The 27,020-nt window shown below is 39.7% G+C and overlaps 1 protein-coding gene across 1 annotated transcript in view; it reads left to right on the top strand.

Annotated features, from left to right (window-relative positions):
• Positions 1–20,501, top strand: part of LOC308090669 (uncharacterized protein) — a gene marked incomplete at both ends in the record, with an annotated part of 200,778 nt that extends 180,277 nt beyond the window's left edge. Inside the window, 3 exons of the mRNA XM_080435935.1 lie at positions 16,746–16,847; positions 20,053–20,423; positions 20,493–20,501. Coding sequence (XP_080292061.1) covers positions 16,746–16,847; positions 20,053–20,423; positions 20,493–20,501 — 482 coding nt within the window. The remainder of the gene's footprint in view (positions 1–16,745; positions 16,848–20,052; positions 20,424–20,492) is intronic.
• Between the last annotated feature and the right edge of the window lie 6,519 nt (positions 20,502–27,020).

Genomic DNA, 27,020 nt, shown 5'->3' with positions numbered 1-27,020 from the left:
CCCTCAACTCTGTTCCCAGCAGCAAAGGCTCTGTTCTTAGCCTCCACTGCCTTTTTCAGTTCAGCTGTGAACCACAGCTTGTTGTTTGGGTAGTGCTTAACAGTCTTTGTTGGAATTAGCATACTCTCACAGAACTTTATATATGAGGTTACTGCTGTGACAGACTGTTGGAGGGAGTGGTCCTGAGTGAGAACCTGCCAGTCTGTGCAGGCGAAGCAACCCTGCAGGCTCTGTACGGCCATACTGGACCACACCTGCACTGTTTTCTGTTTCACCTTCTCCTGCTTTAGCTTTTGTTTGTATGTGGGCAGCAGCTGAATAGCAAAGTGATCTGAGGTGCCCACAGATGATTTCTGTATGGATCTATGCCCCTGTGACATTACTATAACACAAGTCCAGCTTCCTTTCTTTCCTTGTGTTACATGAGACATGCTGCTCATATGTAGGCAGCACATTTTCCAGTCTACAAGAGTTTAAATCCCCCAAGATAATCTTTGGCGCACCAGGGGAGGCCGTTTCTAGCTTCTCAATACATTGGTAGACTGTTTGAGCAGCCCTAGTGGCATTAGCATATGGTGGAATATAAACGCCTGTTACAGTCACTTGTCCATATTCTCTGGGTAGATAAAATGGGCGCAGGGAAATTGACAACAGTTCAAGCTCATTTGTGCATATTTTGTCTTTAACATGCACTGAAGAGCACCAGCGTTCATTTATATAGAAACATACTCCCCCTCCTGATTCTTTCACTGTGCTGTTCAGGTCTCTGTCCACCCGTATTGGGCCTGTAAAACCGTGTAGCTGGAGAGTGTCATTGTTTGACTCCTCAGTTAACCAGCTCTCTGTAAAACAAAGAATGCATCCCTGCATTCTTTAAAGTATCGGATGTTGATGTTTAGAGCATCCATCTTGCTGCATAATGATCTAACATTGGCGAGGATAATCGTCGGGAGCGGTAGCTTTGTTTCGCGTCTCTGGAGTTTCCTCCGTAATCCGCCCTGCTTGCCTCTCTTTCTTCTCCGTCCGCGAGGCGCGTCCTTGCGCCCGCGGAGCGGCTCTATGCGGCCTCGGAGCGGCTCTGTCCACCCGCGGAGCGGTTCTTTCCACCCGCGGCGTGACTCTCTCCGCCGGGTCCGCCCGCGAAGCAGCTCTTTCCACCCACGGGACATTTCTTCTCGCCGTTGAGGTTGGTGTCCAAGCCGTCCTTGCTTTCTGATCACCGATGGTAATGTATCCTGTGTTGTTTAATCTCGAGGAGTTGCTCTCTGGTGTAGGAGATGCTTTGCTGTTCACTCATTTCCTCATTCGGGCGTTCAGCCCCCGTGAGAAAACTTAGTCCATTCATTTTCTAATCCAATACACCTCTTTGAGGATCGAAGCACTTAAACTAACCTACAGCTAGCAACAATAAACTGGACATAAAAAACAATAAACAGTACACTAACTAACAAACACACGCTCTGACCGTCGCGAGACGCCAGCAGCGCAGCGCCCCCACCTACATCATATCTAATATATATATTATATAATATAATATAGTATGCAATATACTAGGCATGCACATACACTGACTGAGGTACATACTAGTCAAATAATAGTCAGCTTAATATTATGCTTGGAGCCTTTCTAACAGAGAGAGTATGGAGGTTAGACTTCCATGAGCTCTTGAAGAAGACTGATGATGACGACGACGATGATGATGATGATGATGACAATGATGATGACTAGCATTGTTTTGTTATGTTTTCTTTTCTATAATTAAGTAATTATTAGCTTAGTTTGTTTATGGACTTTAGTCATTTATTTCTATGTGTATTTCATTATTTTAGAGATTGTTTAACATTTGTTTGTCTTTCTCTCTGTGTGTATAGAGGTAAAGTTAAACAACTTGTATCTGATGTGTTTACAATGCATTCATGTAGTAATCATGTATTCTCTGTTGTGGTTAAATCATTTCATCTTTTATATATAAAAGATTATTTATCTCTTGTGATTTTTTGAGTGAGATGGGATGCTATAGTTTCTCATTGATTGTAAATAACTCTCTCTCTCTCTCTTTCTTTTCAGAGTCAGTGAGGTTGGTGAATGGGACTAGTGTGTGTTCAGGCAGAGTGGAGGTGAAGTCTGATCAGTCGTGGGTCTCAGTGTGTGAAGGTGACTTTGACCAGCAGGATGCAGAGGTGGTCTGTAGGGAGCTTGGCTGTGGGGCTCCTTCAGTCCTCCAGGGGGCGCTCTATGGAGAAGTTGACACTCCAATGTGGACCGAAGAGTTCCAGTGTGAAGGCAACGAGTCTGTTCTCCTGGACTGTAGAACCTCAGACTCAACTAGTAACACCAGCTCACCTAACAAGACTGTTGAACTCTACTGTTCGGGTAAAAGACAAGCTATTTTCTTGCTTTGGATTAATATTCTAAAATACAAGCAATTGTATTGCATTAATGTTTACTCTATTGACTCTTTACAGTGATTGCTAATGTCAGGTTGGTGGGAGGACTCAGTAACTGTACTGGTAAACTGGAGATGAAACACCAGGGAGAATGGAGACCAGTGGATGGTGGGTTTCACTGGAACCTGAAGTCATCATCTGTGGTGTGTAGACAGCTGGACTGTGGCTCTGCTGTTTCAACAGAAAGGAGTTCTGGTTATACACATCAACCTGTATGGAGGATTACACCTTACTGTGCTGGTTCTGAGTCTTCACTGAGCGACTGTGTCATAATGGAGACTTTTGGTATCAAACGGAAAGGTTTGATTACAGGCAGACCCACAGTGATCTGTTCAGGTAACGAAACACGATGACTTGAACAATAGCAGCAATCTTTGTATTATCTTACTTCATCTGTCTGTCTGTAGGTCTGTAAGCATGTTTTTCTGTATATAGATTCACATATTGCCCTCTCCATCTTTCTGTTTGTGTATAGTTTGTAATCCTATCCATCCGTCACTCTATCAGTGTGTGCATTTGTGTGTAGGGACTCGTGGGGGCTTTTAGTCTCCTATAAGCTATTGGGGAAGATCTGATGATGAAGATGATGATGATGATGACGATGATGATAATTTACGTTTTTTTTTTGTTCCTCTTTAGTTTATAAATTATTAACGTGAATATTGTCGTCACTCTCTCGCCGTGTTTATGGGTTCAGTAAAAAAATACTTGCATGCGTAATGGATCCATATATTTTCTGTGGTGGATTAATGAAATAAGGTTTTAAAATCTCTTTCTTTTTCTCTCTCTCTCTCTCTCTCTCTCTCTCTCTTTCTCTCCAGAGTCAGTGAGGTTGGTGAATGGGACTAGTGTGTGTTCAGGCAGAGTGGAGGTGAAGTCTAATCAGTCGTGGGTCTCAGTGTATGAAGGTGACTTTGACCAGCAGGATGCAAAGGTGGTCTGTGGGGAGCTTGGCTGTGGGGCTCCTTCAGTCCTCCAAGGGGCGCTCTATGAAGTGAACACTCCATTGTGGTCCAAAGAGTTCCAGTGTGAAGGCAACGAGTTTGTTCTCCTGGACTGTGGAACCTCAGACTCAACTAACACCAGCTCACCTAACAAGACTGTTGAACTCACCTGCTCAGGTAAAAGACAAACTAAACTTCGGGTTTGGTTATTATTTTATAATGTTTATTTGTTGTACATATACTTATATACATATACTGTCTCTACAGAGTCTGATGATGTCAGGTTGGTGGAAGGAACCAGTGACTGTACTGGTCTACTGGAGATGAAACACCTGGGAGAGTGGAGACCAGTGGATGGTTGGTCTGACTGGAACCTGAAGTCATCATCTGTAGTGTGTAAACAGCTGGACTGTGGCTCTGCTGTTTCCACAGAAAGGAGTTCTGGTTTTACACATAAACCTACGTGGAGGATTACATCTTCCTGTGTTGGGTCAGAGTCTTCACTGAGGGAGTGTGGAACACAGATGTCTGCTACTTCCTTGTACATACTGGAGGTGATCTGTTCAGGTAACAAACTACTACTTCAACAACTACAGTAATATGTACAGTGTCTTAGTTAGCTGTGGGAAGTAGGGGTGCCACAACACCCTCCTCGACCCCACCCCCAGGAGGTGAAGAACACATTAATATGAATGTGTTTAATATTAATGTTCATGTATTATTATATAATATGAATGTGTTTAATATTAATGTTCATGTATTATTATATAGTGATAACGTGATATGTTGTGATGGAGAGCTGTGTCCTACTATTATGTTTAATGTGTAATTCATTGTAACGTGGTATCTGGTCTTGAGATCACATGCAATGATACTAAAAACTCGCTCATACTATCACAATAACAATATTTATAATTACATATATATATATATATATATATATATATATATATATATATATATATATATTTAAAAAGAGTAGAAATATCGTTTTTTGGCCTGTCCCAGTCTGTGATTAGTGGAATTCTCCACATTAGTGCTTATTCCTAAACAACTAGCACCATGTAGAATTATGTTTTTTTTTTTTTTTTATAGAATAATTAGCAGCTTTATGTGTTTAGTCACAAGAACATTGTCAGCGGATTAGAGACTGTTGCTGCACAGACCACAGTAAACAAAGGAAATGGGAACACGTTTACCATACATCAGCACGTTCATGTGTTCATAGTGATCATCATTGCAGATAGTCTCGCTCCCCCATGCACAAGCTCAACACACACATGATCCACGTGAAGACGCTCATAGCCCCCCCCCCTCCACAGCTGGTCAAACTAAAAATGTACGGATATTTCTAAATTACAACCCTAACTCAGTTTTCACCCTCCGCACAGGGTATTGTTTGTGAAGGATAAACCAGTGAAAACCACTCGACCAAACTACGATGCAATAAACCCATTCAATAACAAAATTGTCTTTTTGCCATTTATTACTAATCACACTCATACAATATACAAACACACTCCTAACTAAACTGTGCACAGTAAATTATTATGACCAGCCCGTGAACTCCACACACGAGCCGTTAGCATGTAGCTTGGGTAGCAAAACAAGCACTTTTGGTAGGTAATTTAACTGTGAAGCACAGAAACACAAAGAAACACACAACATCAATAACAGAACACATCACAGACTATATAACCCACACAAATGAACATAATAGAAGTACTTTACATCGCTTATTATACACTTATACACATTAGCTTACCAACGGACGATCTGGCTTCACAAACACCAGCGTAACGACTGGCTGATGAAAGTCGCGCCTGCGCATAAGAGATCACTGACGTGCAAAACCTTATATTAACCCATTCTCTGCCATGGGCAACTTTTGACCTGTTACACAACAAAAGCCCAGCCGAAACATGAACATGCCATTACTCAATAAATCACTTCTAAATATCTTTACAATATGCAAAATACTCTCCCGTCCTACAACCGCCAGAATAGATTGTAAACTATAAAATAGATAAATAATAACGAAAAATATGTAATAACCCCGACCAACCACTAGGGAGATCCATCCACCTACAAATAAACTATAAATCACCCCGACCTGTAAACAGGTGAAATATAATTCTAAAACTATATAAAAAATAGCATAAAACCTAACAAAAAATAATTAAATGAATAACATGAAACAGATGCGTGCCCACGATAATATTGTTACACTTTTGTTATTGCGATACCAAAGATATTGTTATATGCCTATCTAATACTGAATGGATTTCTGTCATTCAAATGTCTCTCTGTCTGTCTTTCTCTCTCTCTCTACAGAGTCTGTGAGGTTGGTGAATGGGACTAGTTTGTGTTCAGGCAGAGTGGAGGTGAACTCAGAATCAACTTGGTCACATCAAAGGTCTACAAGTGTAAAGGGGTGGTTGAATATTTTTTGGGGCGAAGCTCCATCAAAGACAAGTCTAAAAAAGTCATGGGTATCAGTGTGTGAAGGTGACTTTGACCAGCAGGATGCAGAGGTGGTCTGTAGGGAGCTTGGCTGTGGGGCTCCTTTAGTCCTCCAGGGGGCGCTCTATGGAGAACTGAAGGCTCCACTCTGGACCAAAGACTTTCAGTGTAAAGGCAGTGAATCTGTTCTCCTGGACTGTAGAACCTCAGACTCAACTAGAAACACCAGCTCACCTAACAAGACCGTTGAACTCACCTGCTTAGGTAAAATGCAAACAATGCTTTTGGTTTGTATTATTAGTTGTTATTATTATTATCATTATTATTATTATTATTATTATTATTATTATTATTATTATTATTATTACCCTTATTAGTATTATTAGTATTATTAGTATTATTATTATTATTATTATTATTATTATTATTATTATTATTATTATTTTAAATACAAGTAATATTACCTCTTTACTTTTTGCTCTCTTGTCCATGTACAGAGTCTGCTGATGTCAGGTTGGTGGGAGGAATCGGTAACTGTATTGGTATACTGGAGATGAAACACCAGAGAGAGTGGAGACCAGTGGATGGTTGGTCTGACTGGAACCTGAAGTCATCATCTGTAGTGTGTAGACAGCTGGACTGTGGCTCTGCTTTTACAAGAAAGTGGAATTCTGGTTTTACGTGGGAACCTGTTTGGTGGATTTCATCTTCCTGTGTTGGGTCTGAGTCTTCACTGAGAGAGTGTGGAACAAAGGTTTCTGGTAATTCCACTGCCAGACTGGAGGTGATCTGTTCAGGTAAAACAGTGACTTCTTCAATGATATATTTACATTATCCATCCATCCATCCATCCATCCATCCATCCAATAAATATTGTTTGCTAATTCAGTTTCAGGATAAATTAGAACTTACGTCTTACTTACTTATTCTACTTTCATAAAATTTGACCGATCACTTTAGATTTTTAATGTTGATTTTGATAAAAGATTTTTTTTTATCTTTCTCTCATTTTACCATATTGTCATGTTTTCTCTCTGTTTGTAAATCTGTTGTTTCAGTCAATCACCTCTGTCTTGTTACAGATCTGCCGTTTAATCCCAACATCACCTTCTACTCCTCCTCCATGAACGGGGTTTCTGAGGGCCAGCATCAGGGGCCACAGGTGATGGAGGGTCACAGTTTCTTTATCAGCTGCTCCATCCAGCCACAGTATCCAGGAGGCTCCTTCCACCTCACCTTCACTGGATCCAACACAACACACAACTACACCCAGCCAGCTGTCAATCACTCTGCCAACTTCCTGTTTCCTGTAGCAGACCACACCCACCAAGGGAACTACAGCTGTATTTATCACATCAATGTTTACTCAACAGACTTCTACTATAAGAGCCAGTTCCTCTCTGTCACTGTCACAGGTAACCAGAATTACATTGACTTTTCAAGTCACAATATGTAACTCAATCAAGCAAATTACATAAAGCAGGCTTGACTATGACATAAATTAACAAATATTAAATAATTACATAAAATACACTTTTAATGAGAGTTGATCTTTACTTGATGTTTGATGTTGTAAAATATTTTATTTCACAGCTTCTCCGCTGACATCTAACATCCTCAAAGTTACAGTCGTAATGCTGCTGGTGTTGGTGGTGATAAGCTATGTCCTCTATCGTGTCTGGAAGGTAATTTATACGTCTTTATTCAATCTTTATTCATCTTCAATACCAGACCAGAATGTAAATGAAGTAGTTACAATGCTTGTATTGAAGAGAACCTGATCGGATTGCTGCTGTGTTTCTCCAGGCCACCAGAGGGCGGAGAGCAGGAGTGGAGACCGCAGTTTATTATAATGTAGGACGGGAGAACATTGAGATGGTTTATTATAACGTTGTTGGTTCCGATGCTGAAGCTGGACCCAATGAAGAGACAGAATACCACCAGTATGAAGAGATAGCTCTCCAAGGAGGGTCTGAAGCTGGACCCAGTGAAGAGACAGAATACCAGTATGACGACATAGATCTACCAGGAGGGTCTGAAGCTGGACCCAGTGAAGAGACAGAATACCACCAGTATGACGACATAGATCTACCAGGAGGGTCTGAAGCTGGACCCAGTGAAGAGACAGAATACCACCAGTATGACGACATAGATCTACCAGGAGGGTCTGAAGCTGGACCCAGTGAAGAACCAGGACACCACGTGTATGAGGTGGATCTCTAAGGAGTTCATGTCACATCCATCACATAACTGTCCATCACCTCAGTCAAGGTTTGAACATTTACACTGAACTGTAAATGTACCAGAAAGACCAGGTGAGGTTTAGAAGAGGCAGATCAAGTCTTCAGTGAAAATATTCATGAGGATACAAGTCAGAAGACAATGACACCTACAGGGAACAAGAGCTCTGTGTTTGAAGATCAGATCACATTGGACCGTGTCTGTCTTCACCCTCATGATGTTTCATCAAGTATTTATAAATATTAGTAATTAGTTATCAATAATTGAATCTATTGATCCTACTGTACACAATACATGTCTATGCAGCCCAGGTGTTTGTGTCATTGTTCATTAGTCATTCAGCTCATAGATTGTCACACAGTGAACCATCAGAGTCTGAGCTACACAACTATTGATCTCATTACATGTGTTTCTATTGGCACAATAGAATATGCAGATTTGTTAATAAATTATGTATATATATATATTTGTTTTTACAATTCACTTCTTACTTTTAGATGTTTAAGTATTACGTATTTTGAACACAGCTTTTGAGGATCTGTTAATAATAAGGTAGCATTATCATTTTATTGTTAATTATAACAATTATTATATTGTGCCTTTTTTATATTGGGAAATTTGTTATCAGCGGTTTTATTGTTGTTGTTTTTTAAACAGGCTTGTTATGAACAATCCATCTTATTATTTTTAGTGGATTAGCTTTAGTTTCTTTAGATGATTTATGAGCTCTCAGGGCCATAAGTCACGCTACCCACTATTTGGGGATTTAGCATCGTGCAAGGGGCGGTCCTGTGGCTGAGTTGTTATTTTGTGCCACCATCCTTATCCCTAAAACACCTGAGCTACCCCTTACATTATGCATAGGTGTGGTTTGGACGTTACATTAATAAAACCAATCAGCATGCCAGGTGTCATTGGCTTTAAGCGTTTAGAGGCAGCACCAGCTGCCTTGTTCATAATTAACGGATAACGCATTGAGCCAACGCATAGCGCAGGGTGCAAAATAGGGCCCTCAATGTATATTAATATTTTCTTATTTCTATTGTATTACTTATCCTTTTATGTTCTATGTAACATCATCTGAGATGGATTTCTCGTTTTGAACTTGGTCCATTATGGATGAGCCTATAGGATCCATCCAACCATTCAAACCATTATGGATGAGCCTATAGGATCCATCCAACCATTCAAACCATTATGGTTGAGCCTATAGGATCCATCCAACCATTCAAACCATTATGGTTGAGCCTATAGGATCCATCCAACCATTCAAACCATTATGGTTGAGCCTATAGGATCCATCCAACCATTCAAACCATTATGGTTGAGCCTATAGGATCCATCCAACCATTCAAACCATTATGGTTGAGCCTATAGGATCCATCCAACCATTCAAAGGACCTGAATGCTTCATGTTGATGTGTCATCTGACAGCAGTGTTCAACACTTACATTCATACAATATGTTATGTTTGATGTTTAATCTTTGTTACCTTAAGAAAATAAAAGTCAATAAAGATGAAACTAAAGTGTTCCTCTCCTACATGTGTTGTGTGTAGTACAGGACGTTGTCATGGTTACTGTGAACAGAAACAAGTTTCATAACAGGAGAATCTTTTACAACAATTATTGTTTTATTTATTTATTTATTTACATAAAGCATGTGATGAAAGCTCATCAATGAATGTCTCTCCTCTCCTCTCCTCTCCTCTCCTCTCCTCTCCTCTCCTCTCCTCTCCCCTCCCCTCCCCTCCCCTCCTCTCCTCTCCTCTCCTCTCCTCTCTAATCAAAGGGAGTTAAAACTCTTAGTGAGCTGCAGGCACTCTTAAAATGTCTTAGAAATGTTGTTTAGTTATTTAATTATATTCTTAAACCCTAGTTAGTTGACCGGAGTTCCCCCGGGCTCTGTACTAGTCCCCTTCCTTTTGCCTTCCAGTGTAGAGACGATCTAAAAGTGTAGATCGGCTATGTTGGATCTGTCTGTCTGTCTGTCTGTATGTCTGTTTGTCTGTCTATTAATTTAGATAGCATGTTATTCAGACAGATGGTAGTTCATTGTGTTAACCTGGCATCCTATAGTTTGTATAGTTGCAATGTACATATTATTATTAAATCATAATCTGTACATTGAAACTATAGTAATATTTTTTATAGTATATTGTTTAGAACAGTGGTTCTCAAACTATGGGTCGCGACCCAAAGTGGGGTCTGTGGGGTGTGGCCAAAAACATTCCCTCATAATATGGGGTCGTGGTACAAAACAGTTTCAGGACCAGCTGGTTTAGACTGGGTTCATTGTTTACCTGCATCCTATAGTTTCTATATTATTCATTATTATTTTGATAGTACATGGTTTAGACTGATGCCACGTTCATTACTAAGCAGTGGTGTAAAGTAACTAAGTACATTTACTCAAGTACTGTACTTAAGTACAATTTTGAGGTATCTTTTACTTTACTGGAGTATTTCCCATTTTCCGTACTTTTACTTCTACTCCACTTCATCTCAGAGGCAAATATTGTACTTTTACTCCATTACAATTATTTGAAAACTTTAGTTACTAGGCTACTTTGTAGATTTTGGTTATTATTACAAAACATACATTAACCACTTCAGCCCTATTTACATTTCGGCTATTTGAAAATAGCAGATCTACAAGCTCACAATGCGCCGCGATGCGACGCATTGTGAGCTTGTAGATCTGCTATTTTCAAAGGATTTTATTTTTCAAAGGATTTTATTTGGAAACTATGGGACATTGTGCATAATGACTACTTTTACTTTTAATGCTTAACGTATTAAAGTATATTTTGATACCAATACTTTTGTACTTTTAAAGTAAATTTTGAATACTGGTAGCCTACTTTTACTTGTAACAGAGTATTTCTACATTGCAGTATACCTTTACTTAAGTAAAAAAAAAAACTTTTTCCACCAATGTCAGCCAACTAACGTTCATAAATAAATAAATAAATACATGAATAACTAAATACATAAGTAACGGGGGCGTGGAGGAGGCGGGGCTTAGAGCCTCAGTTCAGGAGTCAACAGAGCAAACCGTTACTAGACGTTGTTCCATCCATAGAGCAACATATTCACCTTATTATTATCATAACAGTTATTATTATCATTACATTCAGGCTGCATCACATCCATAGGGTTGTGTTGTGTGTTTTTAGGTTGAATATTAAACATGTTCCATCTCAGGGTGTTGAGGCTTCCAGCCGCGTCGTTCGGGACTCGAACCTCGGGCTCGTTGTGGTCCGTGACGGTGGGGGTCCGCCGGGGCTCGACCCCCCACCGGGAGGGGGTCCGCAGAGCGCTGAGCACCGGGGGAGAGGGGGCCGCGGGGAGCGGACACACGGATGCGGCGACGGACGCGGCCGCCGGCAAGGACGCCGAGAAGTGAGTGACACGCCGACACGTGTGACCCGTGGAAATGTGTGACCGCGGAGCGGGTGCCGACGTATACGAGACGCGGTTCTACGGGTCACCGCGTTGCGTGTAACGCGCCGGGCTTTATATCGGCTAGCTGCTGGTAACTGGCATAATGTGACCCCGTGGAAATGTGTTACCTATGATACTCTATGTGTTATAATGCAGGCTCTGTTACGTGGTTCTACGGGTCACCGTGTTGCGTGTAACGCCGTGGGGGGGTTTAGCTGCTAACCGTGCGGGTACACCCCCGCATTCCTAAACCCCCCCACTCCTACACACCCCCATTCCGAAAACCCCCCCCCCCCCACTCCTACACCCCCCCATTCCGAATTTTTTTTTCGGAATGGGGGGGTGTAGGAGTGGGGGGGTTTTGAAAACTTGGAATAAACCCTGCCATTCCGAAAAAAATATATAAATCCTATCTTTTTTTTTTTTTTTTTTTTTTTTGCGGGGGGGGGGGGGTATATATGGGGAACCCCCCCGCCAAAAAAAAAAGTTTTTTTAAAGTTTCTTTTTTTAATTTTTTATTAAAAAATAATTTGTGGACTGAAGTTGGTTTGCTTCCACAATCCATAATGATGCATAGATATAAATCCTATCTATCTAACTTTTTTTTTTTGCGGGGGGGTGCATATGGGGCACCCCCCCGGAAATAAATTAAATAAAAAAACATTTTTTTTTAAAGTTTTTTTTATTTAATTTTTTTATCTAAAAATAATTTGTGGACTGAAGTTGGTTTGCTTCCACAATCCATAATGATGCATTTTCGAACTAAATTAATTAGGCTATCTGCACTTCCACAACGTACATATATACAGCCCACTGTAGGCTGACATTTTTGGGGGTTTTAGCTATGGACCCCAAAGCTCCAAGCTCCACCTTAGCGCCGCTAATGGAGCGGTTTCAGAAAAGAAAAATGAAAAACATTAAACAGAAAAAAAAGGCGTGTCTGTCTGTCTGTCTGTCTGTCTGTCTATAAATCTATCTATCTATCTATCTATCTATCTATCTATCTATCTATCTATCTATCTATCTATCTATCAAACTATCTATCTCCAGCAATGTACCGCTCAGCAACATGTTGTTCAACAAATAGCAGATCTACAAGCTCACAACAACTGATTATTATAATTATTATATTACAACTAAAGTAAGCGCATCGGTTAGTGTGATTGAGTGCGCTTCCATGCAAGGCCTGGGTCTGTCTGTCTGTCTGTCTGTCTGTCTGTCTGTCTGTCTGTCTGTCTGTCTGTCTGTCTGTCGGACGGGAAGATACGTAATTCTCATCTCTGCTGATGTATTAATTGGATTCAGCATATGTGGGCACTAGGAACATCTTGGCACCAGGGATAGTGGGCACTATGTGCATTGCCTGTGAGATTGTATTCTTTATTAACATTGATTATTAACACCATTTTTCCCGGTGCCCAGTCTTCATGGTTCCCAGATTTCCCTACCGCCCACTCTTATCCACCCTAAGTGCCCACTCTTCCAAGTGTCCACATGTCCCTAATGCCCACTCGTCCAAGGTGCCCAGTTAGCCCTAGTGCCCAGAATGTTTTGGTGTCCCCCTATTCTGGCTGTTACCGTTACTACATAAATACACACTGCAGTTATTTCCACACAGCCTACAATCTATCTATCTATCTATCTATCTATCTATCTATCTATCAACAGTTTAGCTGTTCATTCTTGCGCGATCTTCAAACGGAGGTATCCAGAGGTTCATTCATTTCATTGGTCAAATGCAACAGCTTCACAAATCTCTCTCTCTCTCTCTCTCTCTCTCTCTCTCTCTCTCTCTCTCTCTCTCTCTCTGTCAAATAAATCAAATAAATAATTGTATTGTGTGAGCTTGTACATCTGCTATTCAAAGGATTTTTATACATTTGAAAACTTGTGAAATGGGACCTTCTGCATAACGAGTACTTTTACTTTTGGTATTTTAAGAACATTTTGATACCAATACTTAGGCTTTGTAGGATACTTTTACTCAAATTTGAATTCTTGACTTTTACATGTTACAGAGTAGGCCTATTTCTACATTGCAGTATTGGTACTTTTACTTTAGTAAAACATTTGAGTAATTTTTCCACCACTGATGCGTATACTATTCATGTGAGATGTGACAAGTGGGTTAATTAGCGAGAAAACATCTGAGAAACCTGAGCATGTGAGCGTCTCTGAGTAGGCCTACGTGATTACTGACCCGTCAATCAACGTGTGCGCAAAAGTGAGCTGTGACAGAACATCAACATTAATGTAATAATAATAATAATAATCATAATCATAATCATAATCATAATCATAATAATCATAATAGCGTAATAGTAGTAGTAATAATAATAATAATAATAATAATAATAATAATAGCATAATAATAATAATAACAATAGCGTAATAGTAGTTGTAGTAATAATAATAATATGGGTAATAATAATAAGGGTAATAATAATAAGGGTAATAATAATAATATTAGTTTTATTATTCTGAATACAACATTAATGGACTGAACCAGTCTGTCTGTCTGTCTGTGTGTCTGTCTGTCTGATATAAATTATTATATTATGAACCATACACTAACCACTTCAGACCTATTTTATGCATACGCTATTTGAAAATAGTAGATCTACAAGCTCACAATAACCGAGCTTGTAGACAGATCGATCTACAAGATACATACATAGATACATACATAGATAGACAGACAGACAGACAGACAGACAGACAGACAGACAGACCCAGGCCGTGGAAGCGCACTCAATCACACTCCCGATGCGCTTACTTTAATTGTAATATGATAATAATAATTATAATAATCCTACACATCGCAGATATATATGAATCACTAACCAATTCAGACATATTTTATACAAACGCATACATTATTTGAAAATAGCAGATCTACAAGCTCACAATAACAGTTGTTGTGAGCTTGTAGATCTGCTATTTGCTATTATGTTGCTGAGCGGTACATTGCTGGAGATAGATAGTTTGATAGAAAGATAGATAGATATCTAGATAGATTTAGAACAGCCGCGCCAGAAGACTGCAGATATGGTCGATGGATCGGAAATTGACGTTGGTGCCATGAAGGATCGACTACGTCGGCGGGTCGGTATGGGGGAGAAAATTAATTCATGACTGATAGATAGAGTGGCGGCCTTTCCTATGTTTCACCCGTTTCAATTGAAACGGTGAAAATATTTTTTTTTTAATTAAAAAAAAAAAATATTATTATTATTTTTTTTTTTTTTAAATATTTTTTGACTTGCATCCCAGTCCGGGGCCCGCCTCTGGCTGGCCGACGTCCAAGAATTTCATGCAAGAAGAGGATGTAGATCTGATTGAATCAGGGCTCAGCTCAAGTGAATCATGTGAGTGAGTTGTTTTAGCTGTCTGTCCATGGTGGAAGTGCAGATAGCCTAATTAATTTAGTTCGAAAATGCATCATTATGGATTGTGGAAGCAAACCAGCTTCAGTCCACAAATTATTTTTGAATAAAAAAAAAAAAAAAAAAAACTGTTAAAAAGATTTTTTTTTTAACTTTATTTTATTTTTATTATTTTTTTGCATATGCACCCCCCCGATAGATAAGATTTATATCTCTGCATCATTATGGATTGTGGAAGCAAACCAACTTCAGTCCACAAATTATTTTTTAATAAAAAAAATAAAAATACAAAAAAATGTAAACAACTTTTTAAACTTATTTTTTTTTTTGCAGGGGGGGGGGGGGGGGCATATGCACCGCCCAAAAAAATATTTTATTTTTTAATAAAAACTTTAAAAATAAAAAACTTAAAAAAAAAAAAAGAAATTATTTTTTTTATCTTTTTGCAGGTGGGGGGGGTGCCCCATATGCACCCCCCCCCACCCAAAAAAAAAAAAAAAAAAAAGATAGGATTTATATCTATTTTTCGGAATGGCAGGGTTTATTCCAAGTTTTCAAAACCCCCCCACTCCTACACCCCCCATTCCGAAAAATAAATTCGGAGTGGGGGGGGGGGGGGGGGGGGGGGTTCGGAATGGGGGGTGTAGGAGTGGGGGGGTTTATGAATGGAGGGGTGCACCCAAATACAACCAGTGTTTCAAAACAGATGAATCATTGTCTCCGCCAGGCCGAAGACGTGGGGGAGACTATGTTTTGCACTCTGTCCGCAGTTTCCGTGTGTACGTCCATCCGTTCATCCGTGTGTATGATCTCCAACACTTTTGGGCCGATCGCAGCGAAACTGTGCACACACACTCCCTGGAAGCCAGAGCAGAACCTCTGCCCCGAATCTTTCAGATTGGCCTGTTATAACGCCACCAGGAGGTCGATTTTTGCACCCAATTTTTTTTAAAATATATTACTCCTACATATTTTGTCCAAACATCACACAAATCGGTACACAGTATCTCTATAGTCATATTCCATCCTGATTGGCCAATATTGTCTTCCAAAGTTTGCAGGAGTACTCTGTTTTGAACAAAATGCCTCAAATAATAAATGCAGCGTGCAATTTCCATGAAATTGTGCACGCACATGCCCACTGGGCAGAGGAAGAATGTTTTCACATCAGCCTCATGGTGGCACTATAACAGGCCGATTCGTGTTTTAACATATTTTAGCTACAGATTGTATCACAATTTCACGCAAATATGTTCACATGATCTCTAATAGTCATGTGTTCATGTCGGACCTGTTGGATTTTTTTTATCTGTCCCATTCTTCATATTCCATTAACATTACTAGCCCACAATAACCTACCTGACCTGGCAGAGACCTGTGGTCTGAGGAGCACTTTTTCTAGTTTTTCATGAATCTGGTTGATAAAAGGCTCTCTTCATCTTGGCTTTTAGGGAGGGAGTGAAAGTGCACTGATGTAAACGTAAGGGTTGCATTGGATTCATAACAAAAAACCACAAAACAAGAGCATAATTTTGAAATCGAATGTGGCACAATGATTGTTTTTATTTGTTTTCATAATTGTTGGAAGCCAATGTTAAAATAACATTTGATTCATTGAGGTCAAATAAAGGTGCAGTATGTGATCAAATATGCATTTGACCTTGTGTAATCTTAAGCATGATTTCTTCCTTAACATATAAATCCCATAATCTTTACACCCAAGATTCATATGTCTTTACCTTTTTCAAATATTATTGTTATTCTTGACACCACTAGGTCTCCAGTTATTAAAGTCCTTATCCAATTCCTTCATTTCAGACCAGTGTGTGGAGTCCAGACTGCAGGTGAAGATGAACTCTCCAGACTCAGCCAGGGACATTTCCATTAAACAGGAGGAACCTGAAGACCACCCACACCTCTGTAAGTTTCAGGAGCTTTTACTTTCTTTAATGTAGTTTTCTGTTCTCTTGTAGAACTGTCACAATATCTATATTTACTATACAATAACCAAGCAAACAAGCAAAACAATCTCATGACAATGATATTCTGACATGTGTAGCTATCATTACAATATACTGTATGTGCGCAAATGCAATGCAAAAGGGATGTGGCTCTGTAGGAGGTGATACGTCTGTTTCTCAGCTTCATGATTTAAGGTTTAACTACTTGAACCCTAGCATCCATATTATGGTGTGAACATTCGCTGAAAATAGCCGATCTACAGGTTCACAATGTCTCACGTTGCGATGCGTTGTGAGCCGTTGCCGGAGAAGAGATTTGGTGTAGAGGGGAAAAAAAAGAGCAGACCAAGTGCAGAGGCGACCTTACTCAACTAATTATTAGTTCACTAAGTATAGAGTATAGTTAACAACATACAAACAGATATGGTAAACAAAGAACGTGCTAAGTTTTGCTGATCACTGATCGTTCAATAAACAAACGGTAATGGCACTGCTGCTGTTTTAATCTGACATAAGGAACCAATATAAACGTTACATCATTTTGTACCGAAGGCTTTACAAGCTGCATGCTGCATTCTGGTGTTTTTTCACAGATCATTTAAACAAGTAATTAATTTGCAATGAGAGGCGAGTGAGCGGGAGACGGCCGTGGGACAGGCGACCAGTCCTGTGAAACTATTTCAGAAGCAGTCATGCTCGTCTCATGCACACGCTTGCCTGTACTGTAGTTAAATAGGCTTGACGTATTTTTTTACATAGCTCACAGGGAAAGAAGGCTTGAATGAGCTGAAAGTGAAACAAACACTTGAATTTGTGAAGGAATGATAGGGACTGGCTGCCTTCTCCTGTAGCATAGACACACAAGAAACGGAAGGCCTACAAATCCACGCCCACTTTTGAGACAGCGCCGCTACTCGAGGTCCGTTAGAACGATGAACTGCAGCTGCCAATGCATTCCCTATGAGAGGATATGAGAGTTAGCCTACTTTTAAAATTATCCTGCATTAACTGAAGACGATATTGATTTAAATAAAAATATGTTTCCAAATGTATGGAGTGTCTTGGTCAACATATCTTCTTGTTTTCTTAATAGTTGATGTGTTTCACATTTAATTTGCCACTTTAACGAGTTACCCATAATGTTAACACAGCAGAGGGTAGACAGCAGACAGACTGTCAGTGACATCACTGTCTTTACGAGCGCCGAGGGCCGACCAGTGGCGTACCCACTATAGAGGCAGGACAGGCGGTCGCCTGCCCAACTAAGATCCCGCCTCCCCTAAAAAAAAACGAAAATGTGTCATTGCGTGCTCAATGTCCTCAAAGTCACGCATCCAACAAGCTTTGAACTGAGCAGATTGGACCTTCTGTTCCAGAGATAATGACCAAAACATATTGAAAACGGCCACTTTCGCCAGTTTTCTGGGTATTGAAAACCTCAAGGGATGCGTCCGTGACGTATATACCATGCGACCACTTAAACTCTGGATCTCCGATGCTATCGGTTTTGACATACTGATGGAGTAAATTATAGTATATTGTGGGTAGTATATCGAGATGAAAGATATGGGACATTAAAAAGGATAAATTAAACAAATGGGACAGATTATTAGAACACAAAGAAAATCGCTACAGCCTCAGTAGTTAACCAGTGAAATGACGGTATTTTACAATGCCTCTCATAGAGATTGCATTGAGAGCTGCAGTTCATCGTTCTAATGGACCTCGAGTAGCGGCACTGTGTCAAAAGTGAAAAGTGAAAAGATTTGTAGGCCTTCCGTTTCCGGTCGTGTGTGTCTATACATGCAGGGTAGCGTCCATCTACAGTATATTGTTCCATTTTGCGACGCAGTTAAAGGGATATTTCACTTTCCAAAAACAAATTGCTCATTTTATCGTCTACTCAGGCTTTTGTGAGACCCCAGACAGTTTTTAGGTTGCTTAATTCAGTATTTAGACATTTGATATTCATTTTATCAGACACGCCCCCTTCCTATACAAACCCATTATAACTTCAAACAAAAATTTTAACATGTTAGATTCATCAAAAACACCCGTCCTTGGTTCTGGTAACTCATCCTGCCCTCCTAATACGTGAGGGGGCCGTGTTTGTCCGATAACTTTTCTCATTTATTTAATGACATTTTTTTATTGTATTTAATTGTTTCCATTTTCCTAAGAAAATATTTAAAATAAATGAAAAAAGTAATTGAAAAAACACGGTCTCTTCACATATTAGAAGGACAATATCAGTCACCAGAACCAGGGTGTTTTAGATGAATCTAACATGGTTAAAATGGAGTTTGAAGTTACAATGGGTTTGTATAGGAAGGGGGCGTGTCTGATAAAATGAATATCAAATATCTAAATACTGAATCAAGCAACTTAAAAACTGTCCGGGGTGCTCCCAAAAGCCTGAGTAGATGATAAAATGACCCAATTTAGTTTTGAAAGTGAAATATCCCATTAATATCTTGCATGATCATAATGATGTGATAAGGATTGTCAAGCCCCAGTGCACGCTCTCCTGTGAGGGTGCACTCGACGTGTGATGAGGTCACATACATGATGCAAAACACAACCATTTACATTGCCATTGTGGTAGCCTATATGTTTGGTCTAAATTATATTCAGTTCAGTCGTTGTGCCAGTAGTGACTTTCTCCTCATTGGCTAGCCAATGGGTAGTCCGCAATTCCTTCCCATCCTCTGAACAGGCGTAAGAGCTCTGGCCACAGAATTCAGCGCAACACTTGCTAATTTACCATCGCTAAACTCCTTTGAACACTGTTTCAGAGACATATCAAATTTTATTCTTATTAATCTATTAATTCTTATCAGATAGAATCCTGACCTGAGCACATAATTGCAGCTGAAGTGTTTCTAATGATGTTTTTGTAATGTTAAGTAAGATGTAACAGTCACTTTTTTAGCTTGGCACAAGCTGGTATAATATAATCTCTCAAGACAGATTCAGAGCTTCGCAGCTGAATCTGTCGGCAACTCCCATTACACTGTATAGAGTTGTAGGAATGAATAACAACAGCCCTCCTCTTTTGGTGGAGAACCACCAGAAGAAGAGGGCTGAAGGAGAGTAAACGGCCGACATCCGCTCTACAGATTTACCTTTTAGGGTTTACTATCATGCTATTTTTCTTCTCCTAGACATCTCGCACATGGTTGGGTGTAAAGAAGAGGTTTCTCCTGAACAGGAGAGGAGCCCCAGTCTGCTCCAGGAGGAAACGGAGCCTCCACAGATTAAAGAGGAACAGGAGGAGCTACTTCAGATTAAAGAGGAACAGGAGGAGCTACTTCAGATTAAAGAGGAACAGGAGGAGCTACTTCAGATTAAAGAGGAACAGGAGGAGCTACTTCAGATTAAAGAGGAACAGGAGGAGCTACTTCAAAGACCAGAGGAGCCTGATGGGTCAATGTTGACATTACTAGCAGTGAAACGTGAAGATGATGATGATAAAGACATCTCTTCACGCTGTTCTGAAATTGAAGTTGAACTTGACTCTGACTGTCACGGCCCTGTAGCCTGGCTTACCAGGTCCTGTGTTGTGTCTTGTGTACTCTTGTCTTTAGTGTCTTGTCTTGTACAGGGCCTGTAGGTTGGGGAATTGGGGTGCCAATCAAGTGCATTGGGAGCACCTGGCCAGTGTTCCCCAGTATGCCCTATAAAAGGCTGGGTGTGGCCACAGTCAGTCTCTCTCTCTTTCCCTGATGGCAGCAACACTGTGTTTAGTTTAGTCTTTGTTTGAGTTTGCACCATTCAACACCCCACACTACATTTACACTACATCCATACATTTGCTGACACTACTGACACTGATTAACACATCTCATATTATTCTTGGTTATATGTTGAATTTAAGTTATTGTTTATATTGTAAATAAATATATTGCTTTGTGCACTTTTAAAAGCTGTGTCTTCCTCCTTTTTGTTATGGCCTATGAGCCAGGTCATAACAAAATGGGGGCTCGTCGATACTATAGAACTTGGGTTAACAAAGTACATTTAGATGGTTTGGCTGTGAAATTTTTGGAGCAGGTAATGTAGTGATTTCCTGTTTTGTTTTGGAGCCTAGATTGTTTAGGCTTGTCACAGTCTTTGGAGGAAGTGCACGGTAATTTAGTGTTTTTGTTGTGGGTTACATTTCAAGTTGGTGGTATTTCATATATTGTGTTGTGTGTTGTCATCAGGCTTGGATAATCATTGATTTGGTGTGATGCTGAGAGGTCAGGGTAAATATGTTGACAGGTGTGTCCTACTCTGTTGGTTGAGTGGTGTTCCCCACGTAGGTTAGCAGCGTTTCCCCCTGTGGGACTCGCTGTGCTGTGCTGTTTTTTTTTTTTTTTTTTGGTTTTGTTAGATTCTATCCCACCCAAGCTGGGATAGGGTGGTACCACCGAGATGCCCAGTCGGTAAGGGGGACTCGGGAGGGCCACTGAAGACCAGGGCAAGTTGTGTTAGGTTAGTTTTGGTTAGGTAGCTAAGTCAGGGGGGAACATGCTCACCTTGTTGGGCTTGATAATTGTCCTAGACTCACTGTCAGCACTTTACCTTGTCTTGCAGCGCACACTGTTGTTGAGAGAGAGCATTGGTTCCTGCGGGAATTTGGTTTAGGTTAAAAATGTGTTTTTAATATATAGTAAGATATGGTATAGACTAATGAATAAAGCGTTTTGATGATATTTAAAGGTCACATGTCCTAATTTCTTTCCCCTTGTTGGTAATGGCATAAATTTGTTTGGTCCAGTATTATCAGTACCTAGATAAAGGATGGCTGATGTAGCTGACTTTGGGAGAGCTCCATGTGTGGACGCTTTAAGTCAGTGGAGTGTAGTACAGAATTTGAACGGCAGGAGTAGTCTTCACCAGGCCGGTGTAGCTGGGAGGCAGAGTGTCGTCTCTCTGCCAGGCTGTAGATGGCTGGTAGGTGTAGAGACACACCAGCGTATCCATGCTGTAGGTAGACCTTTCCTCTGTAAACATTGTGACAAGAGTTTCAGTCAGTCATATCGACTGAAGAATCACCAGCGTATCCACACTGGAGAAAAACCTTTCCAGTGTAAACAGTGTGAAAGGAGTTTCAGTGAATCAGGTACCTTGAAAACACACCAGCGTATACACACTGGAGAAAAACCTTATCGATGTCACCAGTGTAACAAGTGTGTTTCAGTCAGCCAAGTAATCTGAAGGCACACCAGAGTATCCACTCTGGAGAAAAACCTTTCCACTGTAAACATTGTAACAAGAGTTTCAGGCAGTCGGCTCTCATGAATAAACACCAGCATGTCCACACTAGAGAAAACACTTTCCAGTGTAAACAGTGTGACAAGAGTTTCAGTCAGTCATATGACCTGAAGAGACACCAGCGTATCCACACTGGAGAAAAACCTTTCTACTGTAAACAGTGTAACAAGAGTTTCAGTGAGTCAAGTTACTTGGTGACACACCAGCGTGTCCACACTGGAGAAAAACCTTATCGATGTCACCAGTGTAATAAGTGTTTCAGTAAGTCAAGTAATCTGAAGAAACACCAGCGTGTCCACACTGGAGAAAAACCTTTCCACTGTAAAAACTGTGACAAGAGTTACAGTTGGTCAGATGAGCTGAAGAGGCACCAGCATGTCCACACTGGAGAAAACCCTTTCCTCTGTAAACATTGTAACAAACGTTTTAGTGTATCAAGTGATCTGAAGAAACACCAGCATATCCACAGCAAACCTTTCCAATGTAAACATTGTGACAAAGGATTCAGTCGATCATTTTACCTGAAGACACACCAGTATATTCACTTCAAGGGTAAAACTCTCCATTTTAAGTAATTAAACAGCTGTTTGTCGGAACGAAGGTGCTTAAACAGGCTATTGTTATTAATACTGTTCCTGTCAACATTAAGGCTCATCCTTTGGAGACATTCCCCAGCTCTATTTTCTTCTTGATTAAAATCCTTTATTATAAATAAAAAAAAACATATAATTTGTGGGCAAATTATAGGGCACAAGTGAACATCTGAGCACACAGTCGGCAGGCACCTGCAGAGGTGCATAAGGTTGTAGAGCGCCTATTTTTGACAAAGAGATTTGGTGTCGAGGGGCAAAAAGAGCACAGTACAGAGCCGATCCGGTCAATTAAGTATTAGTTCACTAAATATAGAAGGTTAGTTCACTAATTATAGAGGGCGTAAGTTGTTAAAAACATTCAATTAAGTATAATTTCTTCTATGTTCATATTTCACATATCTTGAAAGCTTACAGTCTGCACATCAATAATTTGTACACAACTGAAACATGACCATATTTTACAGCACATTCTGTCAGATATGAAGAAAAAAAATACTTGAGTGCACAAAGAACTTGGTTCTGATCGGTACAGCGGTTTGTGTAATTAGACCTGGAAACATACAGACTGACAGAAATATGTCTAGATGTACAGAGCAATGTCATTAAAATCAGCTAACATACAGTAGATGTTAAACTACAACCAAGCTTTCATGGCTGGATATGCTTCTGTTTCATGACATCATGCACTTAACAGCATGTCATTGGTCTACTTTGGAGGGGGTATGTATATACAACATACATGCATACATACATACATACATACATACTGTACAGACAAACCATGTTTTATACGCCTTGGCCTACAGCTTAATTCACTCCCAAATCAGAGCTCACGTGTGGAGTATTATGTTTTAATATTGTTTCAGAGCCATGTGGCCCATCAGGAGCCTATCTCCTGTTTCTGTAGCGTGAGGCGGCTTGATGTACATATGCCCTTCCCAATTCACCCCTTGATGCCGAGTGCCAAGCAGGGAGGCTTTGGTCCCATTTTTAGAGCCTTTGGTGTTGAATCTCGGGGCGAACATACCATAATTGTCATCTCCCGCCTGGACTACTGCAACTCCCTCCTTGCTGGTGCTCCGGCATCTGCCATCAGACCTCTGGAGCTTGTTCAGAAAGCTGCGGCTCGTCTGGTGTTCAACCGCCCCAAGTTCTCCAACTCAACTATCCTTCTCCGTTCTCTACACTGGCTCCCCGTAGCGGCTCGCATCCAGTTTAAAACCCTGGTGCTAGCCTATAGGGCAGTGAAAGGAACAGCTCCTTCTTACCTCCGGGCTATGGTCGATGCTTACACCACTGCGGTCTGCCACCTCGGGGCGACTGATTGCCTCGTCGCTCAAGGGTCCTTCTGGCCGATCTACACGGTCACAACTTTTTTCTGTTCTGGCCCCACAGTGGTGGAATGAAGTCCCCACTGATGTCAGGACAGCAGAGTCACTGCCCATCTTTCGCCGCAGACTGAAAACCCACCTCTTCAGGAAACACTACCCTTCCTCTTCGCCTTGCCTGCTTGTTGTTAACTAGTTGTACGAACTCTTGTTTTATTTTTAGTCGATACAGTTATTTGTTATAGCTCTTGCTCATTTGATTTTGCTATTTGTCTCCTCTGTTTAAGAAAGTAGGTAGCTGATATATTGCACTTTTACCTTAGCGCGAGGTATACTCTTAGTTGCTTGTTTTAGCAGAAATGCACTTAGGACTTCTGGTGATTAGTAGTTTAGTTCCCTACCTATGTTGAATGCACTTATTAAGTCGCTTTGGATAAAAGCATCTGCTAAATGACTAATGTAATAATTACTGATCCTGTCAACAGATTCCCCCATTAGTATTCATCTTTGGCGACTTTCCCCAGCTCTTTATATTGTTTCCCCATTTAAACCCTCACAACCATTTGTTTTAACGGTTTGTTCGTAAACTTCCCTTCCTCTTCTAATATTCTGTCACACACGCCAGTGCTTTTCAGAAAAGCAGAATAACATTGCAAAGATAATGTGTTAAAAAAATACTTGATCACAAATTCTGAATCTTTCAATTATTGTATTCACACAAACATCAGTACTGAAATGTATGTGTAATTGATCCTTGAAGAAATTAATGCATAAATGACCCTCTCTGACAGAGTCTAAGCTGGTAAGAAGCTGGTTTTCTCTACTGAACTGAACTGATTCTTCCCACCTCTGAGTAAAACAAATAGCTAGAAATATAACAAAATAATTATCGCCGACTACTGAGATGATCTGAATTAGGAAGTATCCCATTTCTTTAGCTATGAGTCTCTATTACTATCATACGAAAAAAAAAATGCAATTTAATTTAGAAAAGAAAGGTGTTGTGTCCGGCCACATGTGTTTTGCAAATTATTTTGATGTTCATGGTAAAACAGTTTTTCTATGATCTTACATTTGTTTATGTTATGATTAATATAGTGTTGTCTTATCTGTGCAATGACTTCATATAATGAATATTTCTGATACAAAATAACTTGTGATATTCTTACTGTGTCACAGTCTGAAAATATTTTACACAGCCTGCATGTAGCGATGGGTCGCCGTTACTAGACCTTATTGAAACACGGATACATAAAGACACATATTGTAACAAATGCAGCTCGGGTTGTGGTAGAGCAGCATATTTTGTGTATTTCACGCTGAATAAGGCGGACTATTTTTAGGACAGTAGCAGCATACTTTGTAATTGAGTATAATTGTAAGACTTGTGAAGAGGATTGTAAAATAGAATGTAAATCTCTTGTGCCATTCTTAGGCATTCTTACACTGCATTCATATTGATATGTTTACATTATTTGAAAATCATATGGACACAACATTACACAACACAATAGTATGTTGGTATATGTTGCATCCTGTAGCATGGTATATATTGATATATGTTGTACCCTGCATTTCTATGTGATCAGAATCGGACCTGTTCAGCATCAATGTGCACTGATGAAAGCTGTGATGTTATGTATGCAGAGCTGCAACTATCGATTATTTTCTTAATGATTATTCTATAGATTGTTTCTTCAATTAATTGAATAATCGCAAAGCTGGATTAAAAACAAAAAAGTTTAATTTTTTAAATATATACTGTGTGTGTGTGTTGTGAGCTTGTAGATCTGCTATTTTTTATTTATTTAAGTATGACTTTCTTCTATAATGACCTGCGAGAATAGTGATTTATTATTAATTAATTAAATTGTTGATTATCTTTTGTAATCGATTAACTGTTGCACTCCTAGATTCTCTTCTCTACAGGTCTGGAAGGTCACATCACCCAATGTAGTATGAATCACCCCATTCAATACATCCAAATGTCCCCATTCTATGGGGTCACATAGTGCAGAATGTGATTTATGTTATTTTTAATGCCTTCTGAGGGCAGCTTTCTCTACTGAACTGAACTGATTCTTCCCACCTCTGAGTAAAACAAATAGCTAGAAATATAACAAAATAATTATCGCCGACTACTGAGATGATCTGAATTAGGAAGTATCCCATTTCTTTAGCTATGAGTCTCTATTACTATCATACGAAAAAAAAAATGCAATTTAATTTAGAAAAGAAAGGTGTTGTGTCCGGCCACATGTGTTTTGCAAATTATTTTGATGTTCATGGTAAAACAGTTTTTCTATGATCTTACATTTGTTTATGTTATGATTAATATAGTGTTGTCTTATCTGTGCAATGACTTCATATAATGAATATTTCTGATACAAAATAACTTGTGATATTCTTACTGTGTCACAGTCTGAAAATATTTTACACAGCCTGCATGTAGCGATGGGTCGCCGTTACTAGACCTTATTGAAACACGGATACATAAAGACACATATTGTAACAAATGCAGCTCGGGTTGTGGTAGAGCAGCATATTTTGTGTATTTCACGCTGAATAAGGCGGACTATTTTTAGGACAGTAGCAGCATACTTTGTAATTGAGTATAATTGTAAGACTTGTGAAGAGGATTGTAAAATAGAATGTAAATCTCTTGTGCCATTCTTAGGCATTCTTACACTGCATTCATATTGATATGTTTACATTATTTGAAAATCATATGGACACAACATTACACAACACAATAGTATGTTGGTATATGTTGCATCCTGTAGCATGGTATATATTGATATATGTTGTACCCTGCATTTCTATGTGATCAGAATCGGACCTGTTCAGCATCAATGTGCACTGATGAAAGCTGTGATGTTATGTATGCAGAGCTGCAACTATCGATTATTTTCTTAATGATTATTCTATAGATTGTTTCTTCAATTAATTGAA

The sequence above is a fragment of the Gymnoscopelus braueri genome (assembly GCF_963280865.1).
Source record: "Gymnoscopelus braueri genome assembly, chromosome: 8".
Taxonomy (NCBI): domain Eukaryota; kingdom Metazoa; phylum Chordata; class Actinopteri; order Myctophiformes; family Myctophidae; genus Gymnoscopelus; species Gymnoscopelus braueri.
This window is presented reverse-complemented; position numbering and strand designations above follow the sequence as displayed.